Consider the following 25,642-nt stretch of genomic DNA (forward strand, 5'->3'; position numbering starts at 1 on the left):
ACAGAGTTCCGACGTCGAGACAGAGAAGGAAGTCGACGTTGAAGACTGTGTCGATTTCAAGACATAGGAGAAAGTCTATGTCGAGGAGTGTGTTGATGTCTAAAACATGTAGGCATGCAGAAAAATCAAAGTAATCAATGCACAGACACATTTCATAATTTCTCAACTCTGAATACTCCAGAGTGTACTCTGTGTTCTCCGATAGTGCTGCCAGACTCTCCTGCTCCTGTCTCCATCTCCTCTACCACCACTTCCTTCACCTACGCCGCCTCCTCCACCGCCTATTCATCCAGCAGCACTTCCACCAGCGCCAGTTCCTCCACTTCAACCTGTGAAAAACCCCCTTCCTAGGCCTAGAGCTTCTCCGCCATGATCATGTTAGTGAACTCACCATCATTCGTGCTACTCCAGACATCGCCACAAGTCCCAGCACTCTGTCTCGACCAGACTCTCTCTCTCATTACGCATCTAGGTCTAGATCACGTACAAGGTCAAGACACCATTTGACCTATTATTCCACCTCTTCCAGCGCAGGGAGCTACTCTCCAATGCTGTTGGACTCTCCACTACCACAGGTTTCTCCAGTGAATGATGGCCCTACGTCCGAGGACGTCGGGGTGAACAGAGCTGCAAAGGTAAACATCCCGATGTTGATTCCAACATCGTCCACAACTGTCATATTCGAGACGCTTGACCATGATCAATGTCCAGGACCCTCCTTCATTTGGGTCCTTGTCTATTGGAAACAGCGATGGACTTGTTCCTTACTCTAGCTTCAGCTAAATCCTACTCTATTGAGGCTCCAAAAAAATACAGCCCTCCAGAGCAGGATCCACTCCTTTTCTGCCTCGACCCACCCCTGGATTCGTTCTCCATTCTGGCAGCTAAAAACATCAATCTACAGCTTCTTCGTCTTCTTTACCACTAGACCAGGAAAGTAAGAAGTTGGATTCAGTGGATCGTAAAGCATGTGGTACAGCTGCTACCACCATGAAGGCAGGAAGTGCATTGAGTTTTCTGGGCAGGTACGACTGGGCGTAATGGGATTCCTTGCAGAAATGTGCCCATGACTTCCCCAGAGGCAAAAGGGAGGACTTCCTTGAGGTTGTCAACGAGGGATTGATGTTCTCCAACCAGATCAGTGGTGCAGCTGATTCACCATTGCCAGCAGCCCATGAGTACTGTCACGGGATGGCATTACAATGACATTCATGGCACCATCTCGCAGCCTTCAGGAATAAATCCCAACAACTGATCCTTAATCTTCCATTCTCAGGATCCACACTCTCCAGCAGTCACACGGACGAGCAGATAGCCCAGGGGAAGTCCGAAATGGAAACCCTTAAAGCAGTTGGCCTCGAAAAAACTAAATGAACAGAGGCCCTACCACTGCCATTTTTTTGTTCAGAAGGTTCAAACCCCTCACTGGTACCAAGGTCGCCAACAAAGCCAACAACAGAGACCTTACCAGCAACAACCGTGTCAACAGGCTAGAGGGGAGAGTGTTAGAATCATACTTCTGCAGTCCAAGTGAGTTTCCGAAGTTTTATTGGAGAACCGCACAGTACCTGCGTGCATTCAAGGCAGCAGAACTCCCAGCAAATTCTGGAGCCAGAACCTTTAAGGCAAAGCACTGGCAGGAGAGAAGGATTGAAAGTAAACACAATGCATTTAAAGTAACTGGCACAGTATATAACAGAGAGCCACTCAACAGCCTGCTCAGGAGGGAAAGCCTGCAGCATGCTTGAAGCCATGAATCTTTTCTTCCGCCTCTTCCATTACCCACTCCGCGAGAGTGAAGCATTTCCCATTTTCTGACAGAGTGGCAATCCATCACAAAAGACGCCTAGGTTATAAATACTGTTCGGATTGGGTATTGTCTCAGGTTCGCCACCAAAACCATCCAAAGACTATCTACAGATACGGTGGAGACTATTCCTCCCAAACAAAAGGGGAAACAGGCATTTATTCCTGTTACTTTCTGGTGAAAAAGAAAGGTCCCAGAAACGAGAACAGACCCATTCTCGATTTGAAGCTGGCAAACAAGTGTATTCAGTGAGAAACGTTTTGAATCCTGGCACTGCATCAAGTCTATCCTCAGTTACACCAGGGAGACTGGCTCTGCTGGATAGACCTTCAAGATGCATACTTTCAATAGCATTGAGGAAACGCTGCCATAGGGGTAGGTCTTCAGTGAGGGACCGGTTGCCTAACATGCAACAGTCCAATGGCAAGTGTTCCCTAGGGAGCCGTTTACAGAATCCGGGACGGGTGACTCCTACATACTAGAATTATTTCTAATACATCGTCTAGAAAGTAAGTGACCGTAGACAAGTTGACTGACGTTCACAGACACATGTAGTTTTCTACAACCCTTTTTTCTAGGAGAAGTATTTTGTTTTGGTCCTGAAGAAGCGTTGTTGGATCCTTTTCGACCAGTTAGACGCAAACATTTCGACCCATTAGAGAGGGAGTCACATAATGGTGCTTTTCCCCTCCATGTTTTCTGATTGAGTGAGTGGTTGAACATTAACTCAAGACACTCCATCTGTGCTCTTTTTAACCTTGGCATCAACCTTAGTCTAATTCAATAAATTTATGATGGATAGGAGGGTTCTGAACCAATTTTAACCCTATTTTTCTGCTTTCCTTTTTGACGTTATTAGGTGGCAGTGTCTGCCTTTCTATCTTACAAGGCACTGTGACACCATAAAAGACCTCCGGCAAAGAGCCCCTTTTTATGGGGAGCCTGTCAGACATTGCAGCGCCGGTCTGACAGCTAGCATGCCCTATGATGAAGCATGACATCCAATTGGATGTGTGAGGGCTTGTGCTTCTGACTGTAGGGTCACCCTGTGTTTTCTTCCTTCTTTTCTCTGGAACAGTTTACTGTACATATGTACAGCATACTTTCAATAGCCAAGAAGCTTCGCAAATTCTTGAGATTCGTTGTGGGTCACGGCCATTATCAGTACAAAGGGCTTCAGTTCGTCCTCATATCAGCCCCCCGATCTTTCTCGAAGTGTATGGCAGTGGTAGCTGCCAATCTCAGGAAGCATTGAGTTTTTATTTTCTCCTAACTAGACAATTGGCTGTTCAAGACATCAACTCCTCAAGAAGCCCACCTGCATTACCAGTGGACAAGGGATCTCCTCCGAAGATTAATGCTGCATATCGGTCACAGCAAGTCAACGTCTACTCCTGTTCAGACACTGCATTATTTGGGGGCCTCGATCAACACCAGTTGAACAAGACTGTGTCTTTCGGAGAAGAGACTGAAGTGTAATTCTCTCTGAAAGCCCCTCACCCCACAGTGAAGACAGTCTCTCTGTGGCTCGATGGCTTAATGTATCTCTTGTTACTCTGAATGCCCATGCGCCGACTTCAGGAATGTCTTGAGAATTAGTGGAACCAACTCACGGGCAGTTGGGAGGATAGGATAACATTTTTTCACCATGCAACACAGTCTCTGAAATGGTGGTGCTTCAAGGGATGGCATTTCGCCAGGATGTTCCTTCCCAAACCATAGTAACAGATGCCTAGTTACAGAGGGGGCTGGGGGGGGGGGCACATGGGTCACCTCCATATTCAGGGAACATGGTCTCTGAGAGAGCTAACCTACCACATCAATCTCCTTGAACTCCATGCAGTTCACCTGACAGTGAAAGCTTTTCTCCCATCATTCGAGACTCATTCCCTGCTTGTTCATACAACATATCCTTGTACTACCCCAATAAGCAGGGGGTTATGAGGTGTCCAGACCTTCATTCCACAAGACCCAGACAATTTGGAAGTGGCTGATAGCCAGAGACTTGCAGATAATGGCAGTTATTCTCCCAGGTGTTCAAAATGTGCAAGCGGACTCCCTAAGCGGAGTCCTGCAGGAAAACCACAAATGGGTCCTTGTGCAAAACATCTTCAACTGTGGGGCGCTCCGCACTTCAACTTGTTCGCCAAATGCCTTCTTCCAACCAGAAACCTGTGGAATGTTCTATGGATCAACTGATCCCGCAAATTTCTCTAATCCTTTTTTCCAATGCCCCTCGTTCCATTGGTCCTCATCAAACTGTCTTACTCAAGAGCCAAAGTGATCTTTATTGCTCCAAAGTGACCTCATCAATGGTGATTCACGGACCTTCTTCACCAGTCAGAGCATCCACACCTTAAGCTGCTGTGCAGACCGGATCTTCACATTAAATTCAGAAGCCAGATGGTTCACCCTAATCTCTTCTCTTTGAATTTGGCAACATGGCTCCTGAGCGAATTCAGTGTGGACGCATGAACCTTCTGCAAGAATGCACGAACATTCTCTAGGAGGCTAAACGACAGTCAGCTCGTTCAGCTTATTCATTCAAATGGAGGAGGTTTCACGTTTGGTGTTTTAACAAGAACATGGACCCAACAACCTGCCACAACAAAGTCATTCTCCCTTGCTTACTTAATTTGGAAAAATCTGACTTTAAGTTGTCTTCCATAAAACTTCAGTTTGGCAGCTCTTACTGGCTGCAGAAAATGCCCTTCTCAAATCCTCTTTTTTCAAAATACCCGCTATTAGGGATTTTTTGGGAACGGTTGAAAAAAGGTTTTCCTTCACATGATGCATATTTCCCCTCCCTGGGACTTCAATATAGTTCTATCACGCCTCATGCAGGATCCTTTTGAGCCCATTCACAAATCGTCCCTGCAATATTTCTCATGGAAAACAGCTTTCCTTGTAGCCATCATATCAGCACATAGATTTAGCGAAATTCAGGCATTGTGTTCTCACAAACCATAAACCGTTTTTTAATCCAACAAGGTAGTGATGAGGACTCACCCAAAATTCATTTTTAAAGTCATTTTGGATTTTCACATCAATCAGATGATTTCCTTACCAATTTTCTTTCAGCATCCTTCCACACCTGCTGAAAGAACTATCCATTTCAGCGACGTCAGGTGAGTCTTAAAATGTTATCTGGATGAACATGAGACATACATAAATCGGACTAATTGTTTGTAAACTGTGGCCTGCTTCATACAGGTCTAGCCACTTCCAAACAGTCCATCTCCCAGTGGGTAGTATCTTGCATCCTATTATGCTATCAGAAACAAAACAAGTTTCTATCCAGTAGACCTAAAGCTCACTCTACCGTGGGGGAAAGCGGCTACTGCCGCTTTGATGAGAAATGTCCCTGTAGCTGAAATCTGTAACGCTACATGGGGGTCTGTTGACTCGTTAACCAAACATTGTTGGATTCCAATGCTAGAACAGATGCTCAAGTAGGACAGGCTTCCTTGAGAAAGTTATTTACTTGATTTGGTCATTCCTATATTTTTTCCTCCCCTCTTGGTGGGGATAGCCTAGCTACTCTATTCAGTGCTTATGACTATCAGTGCAGATCTGCTGAGAGAAAAGGAATGGTTTCTTACCTGTAATCCCAGTTCTTTCAGGGGAATCTCCATTAAAGTCATAAGCAACCCTCTCGCCTCCCTGGTGGAGATGACAGAGGTGAATAATGGACCTATTTGACTACTGCCTTATCTCATCAAAAAGAACCGAAGCAGCTGCCACTTGCCGGGCATGATGGGATACTGATGGTCTCTGGGCCCTTAAAGACACATTTGCTGGGTTTTTTACATTCGCATAATGGTAGACTATAGGACTAAACTGCCTAAACATCTACCCTTAAGGAGATACATTGTAAAGAAATGCTTCTGGATGCCTGCATGTAGGCGGAATTATTCAGTGCTTATGACTTCAGTGGAGATTCACCTGGCAGAGAACCTGGATTACAGGTACTAAACCATTCCATAAACCATAGCCTGCCCTCAAGTCACCACCTTTATGGTCTCCCACAGTACGGGCCGATAGTAGTGAGCCAGAGATTTTTTTTGTAAATGCTTCTTTATTAACATTTTCCACAACAACTCAGCAATGTTACATGAACTGCAGACAGTGCAGTGTTCAAAAGACAGATCTGTGCAGTATTACCTCACCCACACAACACCCTCAGTCCCATTCATCACCCAGAGGACCCTGAATGACCCCCATGCAGTGCAGTACCTAGGCCTAGGTTCAGAATACTCCTAAAGCAGTCACTCGTCGGTCATCAAGTCTGGTCTGCGCTCAGAGTCAGATGTGTGATCGGGCCATCAGTTCCTGCAGCATTCCTGCCCATCAAAGCAATCCTCCTCCATTCTGTCAGTCCAGACCTCCCGCATCCAGCGTTCTTCCGCCAGTGCCCATTCCCCCCCATGTCCCTGCTCCACAGGGCATAGTAGGTCTCCATGGAGACATCCATTGAATAGTAATCAGTCTATATGCTAGTACCAGCCCCAGTAATGCAAACTTACAGAACTCCTTGCTACCGTTCTGGCTCTCTATTAAATGCAGCAGACCGTGCTGTGCGCTCCATTTGCATAGCTGTCACTCCCAAAGCCGGTGGGTAGTCATGCTCCAGTAAGCTGTTTGGTCTGGGCATTTCGATGATATGTGCAGAAAGTCTGCTTCAGCCCTCCCACATCTGGGACAGGCACCCGATCTTGTCTTAGAACGGCTTGATGCAGAACACAAAAATGTGCCAGTAGCGTGCATTACTAAAAATCCCTCTTGCCACTGCATAAGCCCTTGACCAGTCATCGTCTGTCAGAGTCTTACTCTGGTCACCATTCCACCTCTGCCTGTAATGAGTCCTCGGGTGCCCCCCCCCAATCTAAGAGTACCTCCAACGTGAGTGTGGACTGCAGGGCCGGTCAGAATCCTGGCCAAAAGTCACTGGCCATTTACATGATTTTGGCAAAGTGTAAAAACTGGCCAGGTCTTACACTGAACACTCCTCGTGCCTCCTCAAATGTAATGCAGGTCCACCTCGGGTACAAGTCCCCCAACATTTCACAACCTCCCTTGATCCACACTTTCATAGACATGACCTCCCTGATCTGCAAAAAGGACCTCAACCACCTCAGCGGTAGGCACATGGAAAAGGCAGCTTGGCGGAAGACATGATGGATCACCAATCACCAATGCCCATGCATGTTCTGTCTGCCGTGCTATGTATGGGCAATGTGTGGGTGCTGAGCTCCCCCATGAGAAAGAGGGGCAGCTCATCTGCTCCCACCGTGCCTGCCAGCTGCTGCTCCTTCATGTTAAGGCCCTCAGCACACCAATGCGCAGCATGTTGCAATTGTGACATCATGCAGTATAATTCAATGTCCCGTAAACAAAGCCTTCCATCCTCCATGTCGTGTTTAAGGGCATGTGGTGCTACTCTGCTGCACTTGCTGGCCCAGACCAGGGCCTCCGATACTGTTCAATTTTTTAAATGTCAATTGAGCTATAAAGATACTGCATGTTCTGCAACACATGCAGACAGTGGGATAGGAACACCATTTATGCAGTCGCCACCCTGCCTGTGACACTCAATGGTAGTTTATTCCAGAAAGCTACCAAAGCCCCTAGCCCGCCACAACTCTGCCCATATAATAGTCATATTGCTTCTTGGCCGTGTGTGCCACTTGCATACCCACATAGAGAAAACTTTCCATTTACCATTGCAGGCCCAGGTCCGGGAGTGGGCATTTAGTATCTACTGTCCACTCCACAATAGGAAAGTCTAGGGTCTTGTCCATATTCACACTGAGGCCTCAGAATCCCGCACAGGTGCACAATGTATCCAGTAATAACAGCACTGCCTGCATCTGGCTCCTTAAGGACACCAAAGCATCTGCATAGAGGGACACTATATGCACAGTGTCTTCCACATGTATCCTCTAGCCCCACATCTCAGTTAGCAAATGCTGCTCCAGTGGCTCTATAGCCAGTGTGAGCATTTTGGGGGAGACAGGGAGCAGCCCTGCCTGGTTCCCTACCGTATCTCAAACTTATCAGAGACAATCTACCCCTAGTGGACCCTGGCTGAGGGGTCAAAATATAGTAGGGCTATCCATTTGAGCATCTGTGCTCTCAAACCAACATGAGACAGCACCACCCCAGGTTTTGCCAGTCAACCGTGTCAAATGCCTTCTCTATGGCCAGTGCTACCACTGCCATCTCCCATTTGGATTCTTGCTCTGAGTGCATGACATCTGTGAGCTTTGAGATGTTTGGAAGGGTGCTCCTTTGGGGGGATAAACCTGTACTGATCTTTGTGGATAAGCTGACCAATTACCCCTCGCAACCTGTTAACTAGGATCTTAGAGAGGACCTTCACATCCACATTGATCATGGACAGCGGGTCATAGGATCCGAATTCTTTGGGGTTGCGTCCTGGTTCTGGAAGCGTGATGATGAGGGCTTCCCTCATGGTCTGTGGGATGGTGCCCTTCTCACACCCTTATTATTGATCTCAAGCAGGCACTCTGCCAGTACATCAGAATAAGTAGCATAGAACTTCAGTTGGAGCCCGTCGGTACCCAGGAATTAGCACCTTGGCAGAGCCTTAATCACCTGCTTGATCTGAGTTCTGGTCAGTGCCAGGTCTAAAATTGCTTGTTGTGCTAGTCTCAACGCATGCAGTTTCAGCCCCTAAAGACTTTACACTGCAGACCCATCTTGGTCGGCTCGCTGACCATACACTCAGCCGAGATATTGTTGTGGCTCCCTCTTAATCGCGGTTTGAGCTGTAGCAATCCTGTCATACTCCAGTCACAACAATAAAATCAGAGTGCTTGGTCTTTCTCTACGGGGTAACCTAGACATGAGGGGGCCAGGGCGTTCACCTTTCTTGATTAACAACTGATGATATTTCCCCAGTGTAAATTTATCAAGCCTGTCGCTGCTGCTGGGCCTCTAACAATCTGCTCTGCACCAACAGGTCCCCTGATCCCTCCTATGGGCAGCTGCCAATGCATCCTCCCAGTCCTTAAGCTCCCTCTCCAACTTTTACTTCATGCTGTACACTCTACAAACACATTCGCCTCTCAATACCACCTTCAGGGCATCCCACTCGTTAGCCCTGGTTCCTGTGGACCCCCAGTTGCCCTACAACGTATCCAGCAGTGCCTCTGGGTGCAGCATTCACATAGGGGTAGGCAGGACCACCTTTCCCCATGAATATTGTCAAGAAAATAGGAGAATGATCTGACAGTAATCGCCCCAGGTGGTCAACAGCGGTTGGCCAGTTTGCACAATATGTGTTTTGTCTAGTCTACTCCCTCCTTACTTTTCTATTGTCTCTTTCTGTCGATACAGCCCACCCTCTGCATTGTTTCTCTCAGTGAATGTCCTATTCAATTTTGTGTTTTGCTTAGGGCAGAACGTGTCTATGTCCCCGTCTAGTATGCAGTTAATATTGCCAGTCTAAAAGAGAGGTGTCTCAGGGCTTGGCAAAAGTACATCCTCTGTTGTTTCATTTAGGTTCGTACACATTGACGACACTGATATCTCGTCCATCCAACGTCTCTGAGAGAAATGGGTACCAACACTCTGCATCATCACACGTCTCTCGCATTCTGTGGAGTGCCCCTGGAGCTATCCATATGACTACCCCTTTTGAGTAGGATGAATAAGTTGAGGCTTACAGTTGACCCCTCCATTTGCTCCTCAACTTATCTGCCTCAGCTTCTACTAAGTGTGTCTCCCGGAGGAGTGCAGTTCCTACATTACTTTCCTACATATCTTTGTGTAGTGTCTCTGGCCCCAGACATTCCAAGTTAAGCATATGTTCGGCGGCATGTGTAGCTGCAGGTACACATGCTGTGCATAGTCCGCCGTCTGGTGTTGGGCTCGGAGTGTTACAAGTTGTTTTTCTTCGAAGAAGTCTTTTCGAGTCACGAGACCGAGGGACTCCTCCCACTTCGGTTCCATTGCGCATGGGCGTCGACTCCATCTTAGATTGTTTTCTTTCCGCCGTCGGGTTCGGACGTGTTCCTTTTCGCTCCCTGTTTCGGGTCGGAAAGTTAGTCAGAATCTCGGAAAAATTTGTCGGTATTGTTTCGTTCGGTATCGGGTTAGTTAGAACAAATCGACACCGAATCTTGAAGAGCTCCGGTAGCCCTTTGGGGTAATTTCGATCATCCGTCGGGGCCTGGTCGGCCCGACCGCGTGCAACATCGAGACTGATGGAACGGACCCCGTTCCGATTCTGTCCTAAATGCCATAATAAATATCCTTATACGGATCAACATTTAGTCTGTAACTTGTGCCTGTCCCCCGAGCACAAGGAGGATACGTGCGAAGCCTGTCGCGCGTTTCGGTCGAGAAAAACGCTCAGAGACCGAAGAGCCAGGAGGTTGCAGATGGCGTCCACGCCGACAGGACAACAACGGTTCGAGGAGGAGGAAGAAGAAACTTTCTCCATCCACGAGTCGGATTCCGAAGAATTCGACGTCGAAGAACAACCAACCGTGAGTAAGACGTCGAAACAAAAATCACACGAAAAAACTGACAAAGCCCAGGGGACGCCACCGCCAACAGGCCATGGCTTAACCCGGAAAGTAGGTGACCGTCCATCGGCACCGAAAAAGGGCGAGCTGCTGTCGAAGTCATCCGACTCCGGTCGAGATACAGGCACGCAGCAATCTCGGGACCGAGAGAGTGACGCAGAAAAAATTCGGCACCGACACAGCTGCACCGAAGTTGGTCGGCACCGAGAGGGCACGACGCCGAAAAGAAAAAAGATCTTGTCGGAGCCGAAAAAATCCAGAGACACGGTTTCGGTGCCGAAACACCCGGCAACCAAACCGAAAACTGGTTCCTACTCAGAGGAACAGGGACTGTCCTCTCAACTAAAAAAAACACAGATTTGAGGAGGAATTACAAACAATTGAGCCAGATCACACGCAAAAGTGGATCTTTATTCAAAAGGATACAGGGAAGATTAGCACTCTTCCCCCAATCAAAAGGAAAAGGAAACTTGACTTCCAGCAAGGAGACAAGCAACCACAAGCAAAGGTGGTAAAGAAGGTAACTCCACCACCCTCTCCACCACCATCAACTCATGCATCACCGGCACAAACTCCACCATTAACACACTCACCAGCTCATACCACAATGAGCCAGGATGATCTGGATGCATGGGACCTCTACGACGCTTCAGTATCGGACAATAGCCCGGAGTCGTACCCAACTAAACCGTCACCACCTGAGGACAGTACATCATATGCACAGGTGGTAGCTAGGGCAGCCGAATTCCATAATGTCTTGCTACATTCGGAGCCTATTGAGGATGACTTCCTCTTTAACACCCTGTCCTCCACCCATAGCCATTATCAAAGCCTTCCCATGCTTCCAGGAATGCTAAGGCACTCGAAACAGATATTTCAGGAGCCAGTAAAAAGCAGAGCCATAACTCCAAGGGTGGAGAAAAAATACAAGGCTCCGCCCACAGACCCTGTTTTTATTACATCACAACTGACACCAGACTCAGTAGTTGTGGGGGCAGCTCGTAAGAGAGCCAATTCACATACATCAGGCGACGCACCACCTCCGGACAAGGAGAGCCGCAAATTTGATGCAGCGGGAAAAAGGGTTGCAGCACAAGCGGCAAATCAGTGGCGCATCGCCAACTCGCAAGCACTCCTGGCGAGATACGACAGGGCTCATTGGGATGAGATGCAACATCTCATCGAACACCTCCCCAACGAGTTCCAAAAACGAGCGCAACAGGTGGTGGAAGAGGGACAAAGTATCTCGAACAATCAGATACGGTCTTCCATGGATGCAGCGGATACAGCTGCAAGGACAATAAATACTGCAGTCATGATAAGGAGGCACGCATGGCTGCGCACATCTGGGTTCAAACCCGAAATACAACAAGTTGTGCTCAATATGCCGTTTAATGAACAGCAATTGTTTGGGCCGGAGGTCGACACTGCAATTGAAAAATTAAAAAAGGACACAGATACAGCCAAAGCCATGGGCGCACTCTACTCCCCGCAGGGCAGAGGCACATTTGGCACATTTCGTAAAACAACTTTTAGGGGAGGGTTTCGAGGTCAACCCACAGAAACCAGCACCTCACAAACAAGACCACCTACCTACCAGGGACAATATCAAAGGGGAGGTTTTCGGGGTTAATACAGAGGAGGCCAATTCCCAAGAAACCGGGGAAAATTTCAAGGTCCCAAAACTCCTCAAAATAAACAGTGACTCACAAGTCACACAACCCCTTCACACAACACCAGTGGGGGGAAGACTAAGCCAGTTCTACAAATCTTGCGAGGAAATAACAACAGACACTTGGGTCTTAGCAATTATCCAACATGGTTATTGCATAGAATTTCTCCAACTCCCTCCAAACGTCCCACCGAAAACACACAATATGTCAAAACAGCATATAGACCTTCTAGGACTAGAAGTTCAAGCATTACTGCAAAAGGACGCAATAGAACTAGTACCACGTCAACAAAAGAACACAGGAGTTTACTCACTGTACTTTCTAATACCAAAAAAAGACAAAACTCTAAGACCAATACCAGATCTCAGAACACTAAACACCTACATCAAATCGGACCACTTTCACATGGTCACATTACAAGACATAATCCCACTGCTCAAACAGCAAGACTACATGACAACATTAGATCTAAAAGATGCGTATTTCTATATACCGATACATCCTTCGCACAGGAAATACCTAAGGTTCGTATTCAAGGGCATACATTACCAATTCAAAGTGTTGCCATTCGGAATAACAACTGCGCCAAGAGTCTTTACAAAATGCCTAGCAGTAGTAGCTGCACATATCAGAAGGCAGCAAATACACGTGTTCCCTTACTTAGACGATTGGTTAATCAAGACCAACACTCTAACAAAGTGTTCACATCACACAAATTATGTTATACAAAACCTTCACAAGCTGGGTTTCTCCATCAACTATGCAAAGTCACACCTTTTGCCGTGTCAAACACAGCAATACTTAGGAGCGACAATCAACACAACAAAAGGGATAGCCACTCCAAGTCCACAAAGGGTTCAAACATTTCACAAGTTAATACAGGCCATGTATCCAACACAAAAGATACAAGCAAAAATAGTATTAAAACTCCTAGGCATGATGTCTTCATGCATAGCCATTGTCCCATACGCAAGGTTGCACATGCGGCCCTTACAACAGTGCCTAGCATCACAATGGTCACAGGCACAGGGTCAACTTCTAGATCTGGTGTTGATAGACCGCCAAACATACATCTCGCTTCTATGGTGGAACAGTACAAATTTAAACAAAGGGCGGCCTTTCCAAGACCCAGTGCCAACATACGTTATAACAACGGATGCTTCCATGACAGGGTGGGGAGCACACCTCAATCAACACAGCATCCAAGGACAATGGGACATACATCAAAGAAAGTTTCACATAAATCACTTAGAACTGTTAGCAGTATTTCTAGCGTTGAAAGCATTCCAACCCATGATAACCCACAAATACATTCTTGTCAAAACAGACAACATGACGACAATGTATTATTTAAACAAACAGGGGGGGACACACTCGACACAGTTGTGTCTCCTAACACAAAAAATATGGCATTGGGCAATTCACAACCATATTCGCCTAATAGCACAATTTATTCCAGGGATCCAGAACCAACTAGCAGACAATCTCTCTCGGGATCACCAACAAATCCACGAATGGGAAATTCACCCCCAAATACTGAACACTTACTTTCAAATTTGGGGAACACCTCAAATAGATCTATTTGCAACAAAAGAAAACGCAAAATGCCAAAACTTCGCATCCAGGTACCCACACAGGTACTCCCAAGGCAATGCTCTATGGATGAATTGGTCAGGGATATTTGCGTACGCTTTTCCCCCTCTCCCTCTCCTTCCATATCTAGTAAACAAATTGAGTCAAAACAAACTCAAACTCATACTAATAGCACCAACATGGGCAAGACAACCTTGGTATACGACACTACTAGACCTGTCAGTAGTACCTCATGTCAAACTACCCAACAGACCAGATCTGTTAACACAACACAAACAACAGATCAGGCATCCAAACCCAGCATCGCTGAATCTAGCAATTTGGCTCCTGAAATCCTAGAATTTGGACACTTAGACCTCACACAAGAATGTATGGAGGTCATAAAACAAGCTAGAAAACCTTCCACTAGACACTGCTATGCAAGTAAATGGAAAAGATTTGTTTATTACTGCCATAATGATCAAATTCATCCATTGAATGCGTCTCCAAAAGATGTAGTAGGATATTTACTACATTTGCAAAAATCCAATCTAGCTTTCTCTTCCATAAAGATACATCTCGCCGCAATATCTGCTTACCTGCAGATTACTCATTCAACTTCCCTGTTTAGAATACCTGTCATTAAAGCGTTTATGGAAGGCCTACAGAGAATTATACCACCAAGGACACCACCTGTTCCTTCATGGAACCTCAACATTGTCTTAACAAGGCTCATGGGTCCACCTTTCGAACCCATGCATTCTTGTGAAATGCAATACTTAACGTGGAAAGTTGCATTTCTCATTGCCATCACATCTCTAAGAAGAGTAAGTGAAATACAGGCGTTTACCATACAAGAACCATTTATTCAAATACACCAGAATAAAGTAGTTCTAAGAACAATTCCAAAATTCTTACCAAAGGTTATCTCACCGTTCCACTTAAATCAAACAGTAGAATTACCAGTGTTCTTCCCACAGCCAGATTCAATAGCTGAAAGAGCACTACATACATTAGACATCAAAAGAGCACTAATGTACTACATTGACAGAACAAAAGTAATTAGAAAGACAAAACAACTATTTATTGCCTTTCAAAAACCTCATACAGGAAATCCAATTTCAAAACAAGGTATTGCCAGATGGATAGTTAGGTGCATCCAAACCTGCTATCTTAAAGCAAAGAGAAAGCTGCCTATTACACCAAAGGCACACTCAACCAGAAAGAAAGGTGCTACTATGGCCTTTCTAGGAAATATTCCAATGAACGAAATATGTAAGGCAGCAACATGGTCTACGCCTCATACATTTACTAAACACTACTGTGTAGATGTGTTATCTGCACAACAAGCCACAGTAGGGCAAGCCGTACTAAGAACTTTATTTCAAACTACTTCCACTCCTACAGGCTGAACCACCGCTTTTGGGGAGATAACTGCTTACTAGTCTATGCACAGCATGTGTATCTGCAGCTACACATGCCACCGAACGGAAAATGTCACTTACCCAGTGTACATCTGTTCGTGGCATTAGTCGCTGCAGATTCACATGCGCCCACCCGCCTCCCCGGGAGCCTGTAGCCGTTTGGAAGTATATCTTCAACATTTGTACATTTGTAAATATATTACTTTAACCTTCATTTGGTACATACGTATTCATTCCATTGCATGGGCACTATTACTAGCATACACAACCCCTACCTCACCCTCTGCGGGGAAAACAATCTAAGATGGAGTCGACGCCCATGCGCAATGGAGCCGAAGTGGGAGGAGTCCCTCGGTCTCGTGAATCCTCCAACAACCCTTAGACATCCCCAGTAAGTGGGATCAAACTACAACCTGTAACAAAAGAAAGGAACAAGATAATCACAATGTTAGGAACTCAGTCAGTGAGGAGGCATGGCCTGGCATAGTCCATCAGGTAAGTATGCTCATATGTTTGGAGCCATCTGCAGTAAATAGAAGTCAGTTTGCAGGCAATCACCTGCTCAGTATTCCCAGGGAAGAAAGCTGGGGCAAATTTAATACATCACAAACATCTTAACCAATTATGGTTCTGAGTACAAGGGTCCCCTTCTTCATCCTTGTCTCAGTCATTCAGTGACAGCAGCCCAGGCATCCTCCTCAGCACATTGTCCTAAACGTCTGTACGAGTGTGTGCCTCTGCTACACCCCATCCCCCAGCACTTCCACTCATGGGAGATCAGGGGTAGCTTTCATGCCCATCCGCCTCAGTTCAGCTGGTCCGCTAGGCCTGCCTCTCCTTTCCTTACATGGGCCAGCAAGTATCTCAGTTGACTCAAGCCAAGCCCATACATCCTCCAGGCTACTAAAAATTGGGACTGACTCTCATGCACTGCTCAGAGCCTAGCAGGGAATAGCAGTATGTACTTGACGCCCAGGGAGCATAATCGCTGCATGACGGCCAGGAACAATTGCCTCTTGGCCCGCACCTTGTGTGGATAGTCAGGGAAGATCCAGATCTATGTATTCTCATAGACAGGGTCCCCATGTTTCCAGGCCCATTGCAGGATGTTGTTGCGGTCTCTGTAATTGACCACTTTGGCTATGATAGTCTGTGGCGGATCCCCCGGTGGGGCCTGGGCATTGGCATTCCATACTCCCTTTCTACTACAAAAAATGCGGACAACTGGGTGAGTTCAACCACCGACCTCATCCATTTCTCCAGAAATGTCTTGGAAGAGTTTCCCTCCCTCCCTTCAGGGAATAAATGAAACCTAAATTGCAGCAAAGGGGCCTTCCCCTCGGAGTCCTCCAGTCGGTCATCAAGAAGCTTTGTTTTGGCCATAAGCCCCCATTCTGGGGTGCTGAGGTCTTTCACCTCCACAGAAAGAGCTTCAACTTTTGTTTCCCAGGTTCTCTCTGTTACCTTGCGCACATCTGCGCACAGGAAGTTGACCTCAACCGAAATGGAGTAAATTTTTCCTTCCAGCGCTTGTTTCAAGGACGAAATGACTGCAAGGATTTGGGTGCCCATTGAGCACCCATTACTCCTGGGCTCTCACCTTCACCACTGTCGGGGCTTCGGTCATGGGGGCTCAGTATACTGGTCCATTCTGGTTTGCTGTAATCTGGTCACCCTTTCCCCGTCCATGGCCACCAACCCAGTGTTTAATCGTCAGATGTGCCTCAATAGTAACACCAGAGATGCTTCCCCAAGGTCCAAGGGAATCTCAGGCCGTGTAGGTCAAGGGGTTCAGCTGGAGCAGCTCTCACCACACAGCGAGGCCCCACCTGACACCAATGCAGAAGGGTAGGGGGACTCCAGGCTCAAGTGCAATGTCTTGGGCCTACGTGCAGTTAGGTCTGTCTACCAACACCAGGCTGCCACTCCACTCCACCTCACCACAAGGCGACAACAGGGCTCTCCGAAGAAGGGCCCCCTCAATGTACATCCTTTCAGGGGAATGTGGTTCACCAATGTCCCCCAGATGTGACCTGTATTCCTTCCCCCTCCTCAGACTCCAAGTGATATCATTTGCAGTATCTACTACCAGGATCCGATGAGTGGGGGGTGCAGCAGCAGGCCACAACAGCTCTGGTCAGACTGGAGGGCATTGTCCACCAGCAGGCAGTCGTCAGTGGCCCTGTCCTCAGGCCAAAAGTCCAGCCAGCGTACTTTAGCAACACTGGGACAGCACACTTTCTCTCCCGACTCTAGATGAGGTCCCCACGTTGCCAGCAGCCTCGTCTGGAGAGGCCCCTGCTGTCAGGGGAATTTGTGCAGGGCAAATCTGTCCCGCCCCAAACTAGCATCTCGGGGAACCCCTGCATACTCCTCCAGCGCCTTGGGGCATCAGGCCTCCCCAGCTGTCCCAGGGGAGCCGACCCTATCCACGTTTCTTTGGCGCCAGGGTCCCTGGCCTCCAAATCTGCCTGTCTTCTTGCTACACTTGGGACCGTTCAAGCTCCCACTGGGCCAGGTAACTCCACACTACGGGCTGTGGCAGTCCCACACTGCCAAGATGGTCTTCTGGTATCGTCAAGGGAATCGCCTTTGGCTTAGTTGAAGTTCCACCAGCATTACTCTCTCTGGGTCCCAGTGACGGAAATATCACCAGTTTTGTGTTGCCTTTGTTTGCAACCCCTGTCGCTCAGAGGACCTACCAAGCATCCTTGGACGTATCAAAAACGTGTCCTTTGCCATTGAAAAAATCTTTCCGTCGATCTGGATTGTAGTTGCATTGTCTAACTCCTTCCTATGAAGGATGTTATATGTTGTTACTCCAGCCTTGTAAACTGTGGGAAAATCATCAGTTTTTCTACAATATAAACCACATCGACCTTTTCGGCTTGCAGGACAGAAACGTTCTCTCTATCTTATAGTTAAGTAAACTCACTATAAGGAGCCTAGGGAGGCCCTCTAAGATGAGGCTTTGACATCCAAACCTGATATGTGATGAAGGTCCCTATATATTTTTTGGTGGAAAGGATACTCTTGCAACGTTTACATGGGACCCTTCCTGCCAACATAATGGCCTGCCTGCCAAATTTGTAAAGTGGAAAGACCTTTGGTGTAACCGCAGCTGCTCTGTACCCTCCACTCCCTCTGGTATGATCGAGATCCAGTTGTTCTTCCCTCATATTTCACCATTTTCTACAGATAGTTGGATATTCCAGAAGACAGGTTACAGTGCCTTGTAATGTGTGGTGCGAGTCTTCTGCTGAAACAAAGGTAGCTCGACTTCTCAGCCAACCTCTCCAGTTTTACCTTCAAGGGAGATGCAAGTATCCTGGATCACTTGGAGTATCACCGTAGCGAAGGACAGACTCCCACTTCACACCCTTCTTCCCCATCTGCCGCAAGCACTCTCCTAGGCAAATACTTTGAGTCGCTGTGCTGATTCAGTAGGGTGTTTTGGAATTTGTCATTCTTGCCTTGATGGAACTCACTGTGATTTTGTCATACAGCTCTGTTGCAGGAGGCAATCAATTACACAGTGTGTCATAGCCTTAATTCAACCAGCCTGAAACAGCTTTTCTGTTGGATTCCTACAGGGCAAACATCTCCAGACTGAAGTCTCGTAAGTGCCCATGATCTCCCTCCTGGGGGGGGTGTGAGTTGAAGCTGGATGAGCTGTAAGGATAACCAAGCCCCCAGGCCATTGTAAAGATATTTGCAATTCCAGTTCTCCTCACCTGGGTATTAGGAATCGCGTCTGCTGCTGCCAAATCCTAGGGAGCGGTGTCTGTGCCCCCAGCCAAGGCAGCATGCACATGCAGGGTTGCGGACAACAGCACGAGCAGCTGGGAGCATTCCGACTGAGACCACCCATCCCATCCACAAAACCATCTCCCCTACTACCCATGTGTTACAGGAGAGGGTTGTGGAACCCCATAAGCTGCACATCCTCAGTCCAGCCACATGACCACAGTGCAAGACTGGGAGTGAGCATCAGCAGCTGTGCACGTCCCCGGCCAGTCCACCTCATCCAACCTCCAGATCAGAGTCCACCAGGCTGCTCAGAGTGTCAGACTCACCAGAGCTGCAGGGTCCAGACTTCCTCCTCACCATGTTGCTCTCCTCCGAGGTTGCTTGCATTTTGCTCAGCCACATTCCAGGCACAAGCTGCAGGAGGTACTGTGGCTCAGTCAGCCCACCCTGGTAGCTTAGGTGAAGAGAGAGGCTGAAGCCCTCTGGTTGAGGAAGAGACACTGATTGCCAGACTGTGTGGCTTATAGGGGATGAAATCTGCTGCACCCTTCCTCTTCTAGGACGTTCTCAACCAAGGCTACCAACAAAAAGGGAGACTGCATAGCAAGACCAGCCTATCCAAATGTGTGGCAACTCATCAAGCAAGTTTAGTAGTCACACTCTAATCCAGCAGGAAAGTAAGCTACCCATTACTCATGAGGATTATGAAGAGTTAAAGGGGCTTTGATCTCACTCTTGGAGTGCTATTGCCATTTCAGGTGACACGGCCAAACTCCCTCTTCCTGTCATCTCCTTTTCCCTCCCTCTTTTTTGTTCTCTCCTGCCTTTGCTTTCTGTTCTAACAATTTACTATCTCAGCTCACACTTCCCTTTCTTCTTCTCACCCCTCTCTTATTGCAAGGTTACCCTTCCTCAACTCTCCCCTTCCTTCTGTCCTCCATCCCCTAGCCCTCCCTTTCCCTTCTTTTCTTTTCCTGCCCCTCGCTCCTGTAGACCATCCTACTTTCATCCTCTTCCAACTCACCCCTCTTCTCATTATTTCTCAGGATTTTTTCCTCTTCTCTGCCTTTCTTCTCATCCCCACTGCAATCCTCTTCTTCTGTTCTTCTTTTTATTTTATTTTTCACCCTTCATCTCATTTTCTTTCACCTTTCATCTTTCCTCCTCCTATTCAATATCTCTCTTGTGCCTTCTCTCACACTTTCTCATCTACTTTATTAATTCTTCCATCTCTCACCTTTTGTCTTTCACATCGTATCCCCTTTTGATCGCCCCACCCATCCTTCTTTCATCTTCCTCTTTCTCTCCTCAGGCATGCTTCTTGCTATCCTAGAAAAGTGTGGGGCAATACCCAAGATCCATTCAGCAGAGGTTTCTGTGGGGGAAGGCACTGTAGCTGCTGGATACCAAAACTTCATCATCTGTGTGGAGATGTTCTTTGCAGCTGTTGCCCTACGTCATGCTTTTACCTACAAGGTCTATGCAGAAAAGATGCTGGATGTGCATGGTAAGTTTGTGAGTATGTGGAAAAGACTAATCTCTTTCACCTGTGTGTGTCAGGTACCCCAGTCATCTGTGGCTCCCTGAAGTTAGCATAATTATGGGATTTATGTTTCCTGTTTACAGTTGTAAGTAAGGGATTCAAAAATGTCAGCATGTAAAGTGATGGTGGCTAAAAAAAAAAAGCACAGCTGTCTTGGAGTCTCACATGAAGTAAGGAAACTTGGTAACCACAGCTGTAAGAGGGCTGTTTCTTATGAGGTTTTCAACAAACACATTCTAAAAAGGTGCTCCTTACCGTCAACACAGGTTAGTTTTAAGACTTAACTAGATCCTTGAGAGATGGGAACTGCCAAGAAAAAGGGGGAAGAGAAAGCAAGCAAACTCCTGAGTTGAGGATGTGAGCAGAGAAGGGTAAAGGAATTTAAGCAGTATTTGTTCTGCTGAGGCATTTCGTGGAGAAAAAGGAGGAAAAACGTCTTGGGGGCAGCGTGTAAAGGTGGGAGAGCAAGAATTGCTGAGGACAGCATGGTAATAATACAGAGTAGTACAAGTTTGGGATATGGTCAAATGGGACCGAATAGGAACAGCCTGCTTGCAATTGATGAGAACTAAGGCAAGCTGACAGTTTTGAGGAAAGGGAGCAGTAGGAACTAAACAAATATGGGGCAGAAGGGAGCAAAGGAACTTCAAAGAAAAGAGTGACGATCGTGTTCTCAAAAGGAGAAAACAGGAAATGCAGAGAGAAGTGGGGTAATGAGAACAAGAGCAGAGAAACCTAGTGGTGGGGCAGTGAAACCTGCTGAGTAGAGTTATAAGAAGATGCATGAAAAGCAACATGAACTTCTGAGGAGAGGGGGGAAACTGATGGATAACAGAAACTGTGGGAGAGAGAGTGACAAGTTGTGAAGAAACTAGAGTTGGAAATGTCCAAAGGAGAATGTTACAGTTGAGAGCAATCGAAAAGATTGGGATTGAATCTGCTTATAGTAGAGGGAAAGGCGGTGATCAGTATCTGCTGAAGTTAGGAGGAGAGGATATGTGAGTGAGTTCTGCTGAATAGAGGATAAATATGAGGTAGAAACAAAATTGCTTTCGAAAAGTGAAGCTGGGGAAGTACGTTAAGATGATCTGGGGCCACAGTGTGCACCATATAGGTAAACTCCCTCAAAATCTGCTTACTAGAGAGAGACAGTGTGAGCAAAGGATGGAAAATTGGACTTGCTGGAAAGCAGCAGATATAGAGGATACAGGTAGATGGGGATCGGGAATTGCTGAGGATTGTGGTGGTTAGTAGGTGGGGCAGAAGTCAGAAAAGCAGAATGTGGAGCAATTAAGGAGAGAGTAATGCAGAGGGGAAAATGGGGAGTGCTGCAGCTGCTGACGGTAGAAGAAGGGAAGCAGGAATTAACTGAAGTGAAACTGGAAAGAGGTAGAGGTGGAACTGCTGAATGTAGATCATGAATTTATTATGCAGTCAATCCCTGTGATTCTGCTCTCCACATTTACCAGGGACAACCGTCACTAGTGGCAAAGAGTTGATATTAACCTCTACATTGTTTCTTTGCTCTCTCCATCGGTCTTTCTCTAGTCTGCTCTTTATTTCATCTTTGTCTTGGGCATTTCTGGTTCGTCCCTATTCATCTGACTTCTCTTTTCACAACTCTTTCTGTCTTATCCCCTTTTGAACCTCTCTTTCCAAGTATCTTTATTAATTTCTTTCTCTAAAGCTTTCCTACTCTTTTCTCCTAATATTTTTCTTCCTTTACTGTTTTTTCTACTTGCTTATCTGCCTGCCTGTGCAGCTCCAGTCCCATCATACGGCGGCTCTTACGGTAGGTGCTGCTTCCTGTTTTTGAAGCTGTTCTGCCTGCTTTGATCTCATCTGTTTGTCTCTCCTGCCTGCATATCCATTTTCTTGCATTTGCTCCCTTCTTGCGCCTGCATCCTCCAACGTTTGTTCCTATAAGAAACCCAACATTGCAGTATCATTGCTAGGTGGTGTGGAAACTGAGGCTGTTACTGACCTGATTCATTGGGGCTTCAGAGATTGAGTAGCCTCCAGCCTTGACCCCTCTTCCTTGCATAACTCCATATCATCTGACTTCCCGTAGAGCCTGTGCTCATTATCACAAATATCATGGAATGGTCCGGTTCCAACTGATAATCCCAGCCCTCTGATATGCCTCTGTAAAAAAAAAATTGTTGTCCAGAGATTTTCTTTCTTGATTTATGTTTTGGCTTATTAGAGAAGTAATTTAGCTTGGGTAGACATTGTTGATCCGGTCAGAATTTTTCTGGACAACATTTTTAAAAATGGCAGATGTATTGCAGTGATAATGTAATATTACAGGAACCATGAAACCTACATACTTCATTTTGGTGTCAAAACATACGCTCTAGGGGTCAAGTAGTCTTACAGAGACAGAATGTAACTCCTCAGAGCAACCCTTCCGCCTTTACAAAATGCGGGCTACAATAGAGGAAGAAGAGTCATATATAGAAATGAAACAAATAATAATGGTTTTTAATCCTTTTAGGTGTACACCAAATAATGTTTATGATCTGAATATGAAACAAATGTTTATCGCTCGCATTTTAGACACATTTTCGTAGTTCCCTTCATTTATTTGTTTTGGTAAGTGCCCGTGGTACATTTGCAGATTGTTAAACAATTGGGAAGAGAATATCGACAGGAACATCTATTTGTAGCACAGGTTTTGCAAGTATGTGTAAGTTCTGTGGATACAAACTTTAGACATTTTATAGGTTTTAGCACCCCATCAATATCTTCCCAACCAAAGTCACACTAATCTTTCTCTACATATGCATGATCCAAAACATTTACACATCTTCTGATCAAGTAGAACACTCTTTTAATGAGACCGGGCACAGAAGAGGAAGTTGGTGGAAGGTCACTTGGTGGGAATGATCTGTTGAACTCACTGTACCGAAGATTGTTAAATATGCGACAGTCAGAATGTGTTTTCCATACACGCACAAGATATTTTTCTACGTCTTTAAAGTCACATTCTTCTTCTGTCTCAGCAAATCCTTTTAGAAACTTCACAGGTTCAGCAGTTAAACCTCCAAGCATTGTTTCAGTTTTGCACAGTGTCATCACCTGTAAGAATATGTTCCTCGATAAGAACACTCGGCATCTCTGGGTCATGTTTCTTGAACAGACTATGGAGCAGGATTGAGTGTCTTTTCTCGCCTGGTCCATAATGTATCCATAAATCTGACAATCCTTGACTTATGAACATTGCAACAAATGTAAGTAGCGTAATAATATCTGTGTCACTTGACAGTACAAAGACTCGACTGGAACCATTTTGAACTGCCCACTCAACATGTGGCAAAACACAAAGGTCCACTTCCTCCAATTTGCTGTTAAGTTCATAAACAATACGGCCTGTACCTTTTCAATATACCTCTGCAGGCACCAACTCCTCAATCATTCCCCTTGCTATAATTGGAAATTCAGTGTTCACTGAAGCATCAGCATTGTTTTGGTGAGTTAACATCTCCAAGTTCATCTTGTTCGATGTTGATGACCAGAATTTATCAAGTTGCACAGGTATAGGTGTCGAACGTTTGATGCAGGCAAGGCCAATTGTTCAGCTTGTAGACATTTGTTTGATTCGCTCTCATTCTTTGACAGATAGTTGAAGACATCTGTCAAAGACAAGGTGCAGTTCTTGCAAGGTACACACTGACTTTGATGTAGAACAGTCTGAACGACCTCTCTGAAGTATTGCATGGATGAAATCTTGACCATTCACAATTGTGACATGTAGTCCACAACAACAGCCGTTTTCAATGAGGACATATTTTCAAATTGAAATTCTTCCAGTGACAGTTGTTTACGAGCTCTTGTACGAATTTGTTCTTCGCTGGTTTGGTTGCAGCATCTCCATCAGATAATGTGTTTGTTGGAAGAAGATCATGTGACAGAATGTCCTTGTTAAAGTCACCCCTTTCTTTTGCAACAGCCATCTCTCTATGTGCTTGCAAAAGTTGTTTTTTTGTAAACTGTTTTGTAGTGGCTGGTTGACTGAAACTCTCTCAGGATGGCAATTAAAGCGTGGAGGTTTAGCTATAATGATCATGTCAAACAGCTTTTTCTCTTTCAATACACATCTCTCCTGCTTCACTTCTGCGTATAGTTTTGTTCCATGTTCCTGGACATCTAGTAGTCTTTATATCATTATCCACATATTGTTTGGTCGCAAAGTTGTGTAGTCGCACAGTTTCAGTCATTTCAAAGGGATTTCCTTGCTGCTGCATGAAATGAAAAAGGTTGTCAACATGTTTATTAAAACGTTCCCCTCTCTTTCCCACAAGTTTGTGGTGAGGAGCAGTTTCACAACGGTCCATTAATTTTGATTTTGTCGTCTCTAAAAACATTGCAAATCGGACTTCATGGTGATCTAGCTGCCATTTAGCAACATTTACTTTTACATGTCTGACCAACAATTCCCTTGGAGCTTTTCTGGGATCTCTGGATCGTCTGTTTTCAGTTTCTTATTTGGAGCCATACGTTGAACCTTCCCTCTCTGTCTTTCATGACAAACTTTCTTTGGGTGAATTTGCTGTAGAGGTGTAGTTTTTCTACCTCTAGCTTCTTCACTCCTTCCAAGTACCAGGACCCATATCTCAGGTAGTTTATGCACTTGAATTCGTGAAACACAATAATCAGTGACTCCACAGTCTTCACATGCAGTTCCCAGTCACCTTCCCCATCAGCATGTACCAGGTTTCTCACTAAAGCTATCATGTGTAAAATATTTCCACAGTACATTTTCTTCACATTCTTTGACAAACTCTACAAACTTGATTTTTCTGATTTTGATCTCAGTGTATTGAACATTGCCTGGCTTTGCACTGTCTTTTGAATGAAGTGCACCCTACGCCTTGTTTACTTCTGAGATAAGATATGCAAACCCTAATTTCTCATTCTTGTTCCAGAAAGCATTCCAGTGCAATGTTTCATTAGCCTAAGATATGATGAGCACACCTTGTATCGAACAAACATAACTGGTTCTGCTCATTACTGACTGGTCAGTTTTGCCTCCAAAGCTTTCAGCCTCAATAATTGCATTGTCTATGCTACATCCACTGAGATCTTCCTGCACACCACAACACAACTTTGGTCACGTGGAAAATGACCATTGTTGGATGAAGATCATCAAACTCTAATGGATTGCTTATAAAATTGTCACTTGCAATACTGAAATCACCTTCCTCACAGAATATTGGCAAGATAGGCTAGACTTCAAACTGAGCAAGCGCATTTTGGATATGTTTTAGAGCTGTGTATACTGTTGCATAGTTTGTGACTGGAGATGGTATTGCTTG

General features: G+C 45.9%; 1 protein-coding gene across 2 annotated transcripts in view; it reads left to right on the forward strand.

Moving 5' to 3' along the window:
* Positions 1 to 25,642, forward strand: part of TMEM184B (transmembrane protein 184B) — a 405,031-nt gene that overhangs the window by 272,443 nt on the left and 106,946 nt on the right. The window contains exons 8-9 of one of the 2 annotated variants that reach the window (XM_069231330.1): positions 20,094 to 20,288; positions 22,087 to 22,116. In XM_069231330.1, the coding sequence (XP_069087431.1) occupies positions 20,094 to 20,288; positions 22,087 to 22,116 (225 nt within the window). The remainder of the gene's footprint in view (positions 1 to 20,093; positions 20,289 to 22,086; positions 22,117 to 25,642) is intronic. The other variant, XM_069231331.1, reaches the window with a different exon arrangement.

This window comes from Pleurodeles waltl, chromosome 4_2 (assembly GCF_031143425.1).
Source record: "Pleurodeles waltl isolate 20211129_DDA chromosome 4_2, aPleWal1.hap1.20221129, whole genome shotgun sequence".
NCBI lineage: Eukaryota > Metazoa > Chordata > Amphibia > Caudata > Salamandridae > Pleurodeles > Pleurodeles waltl.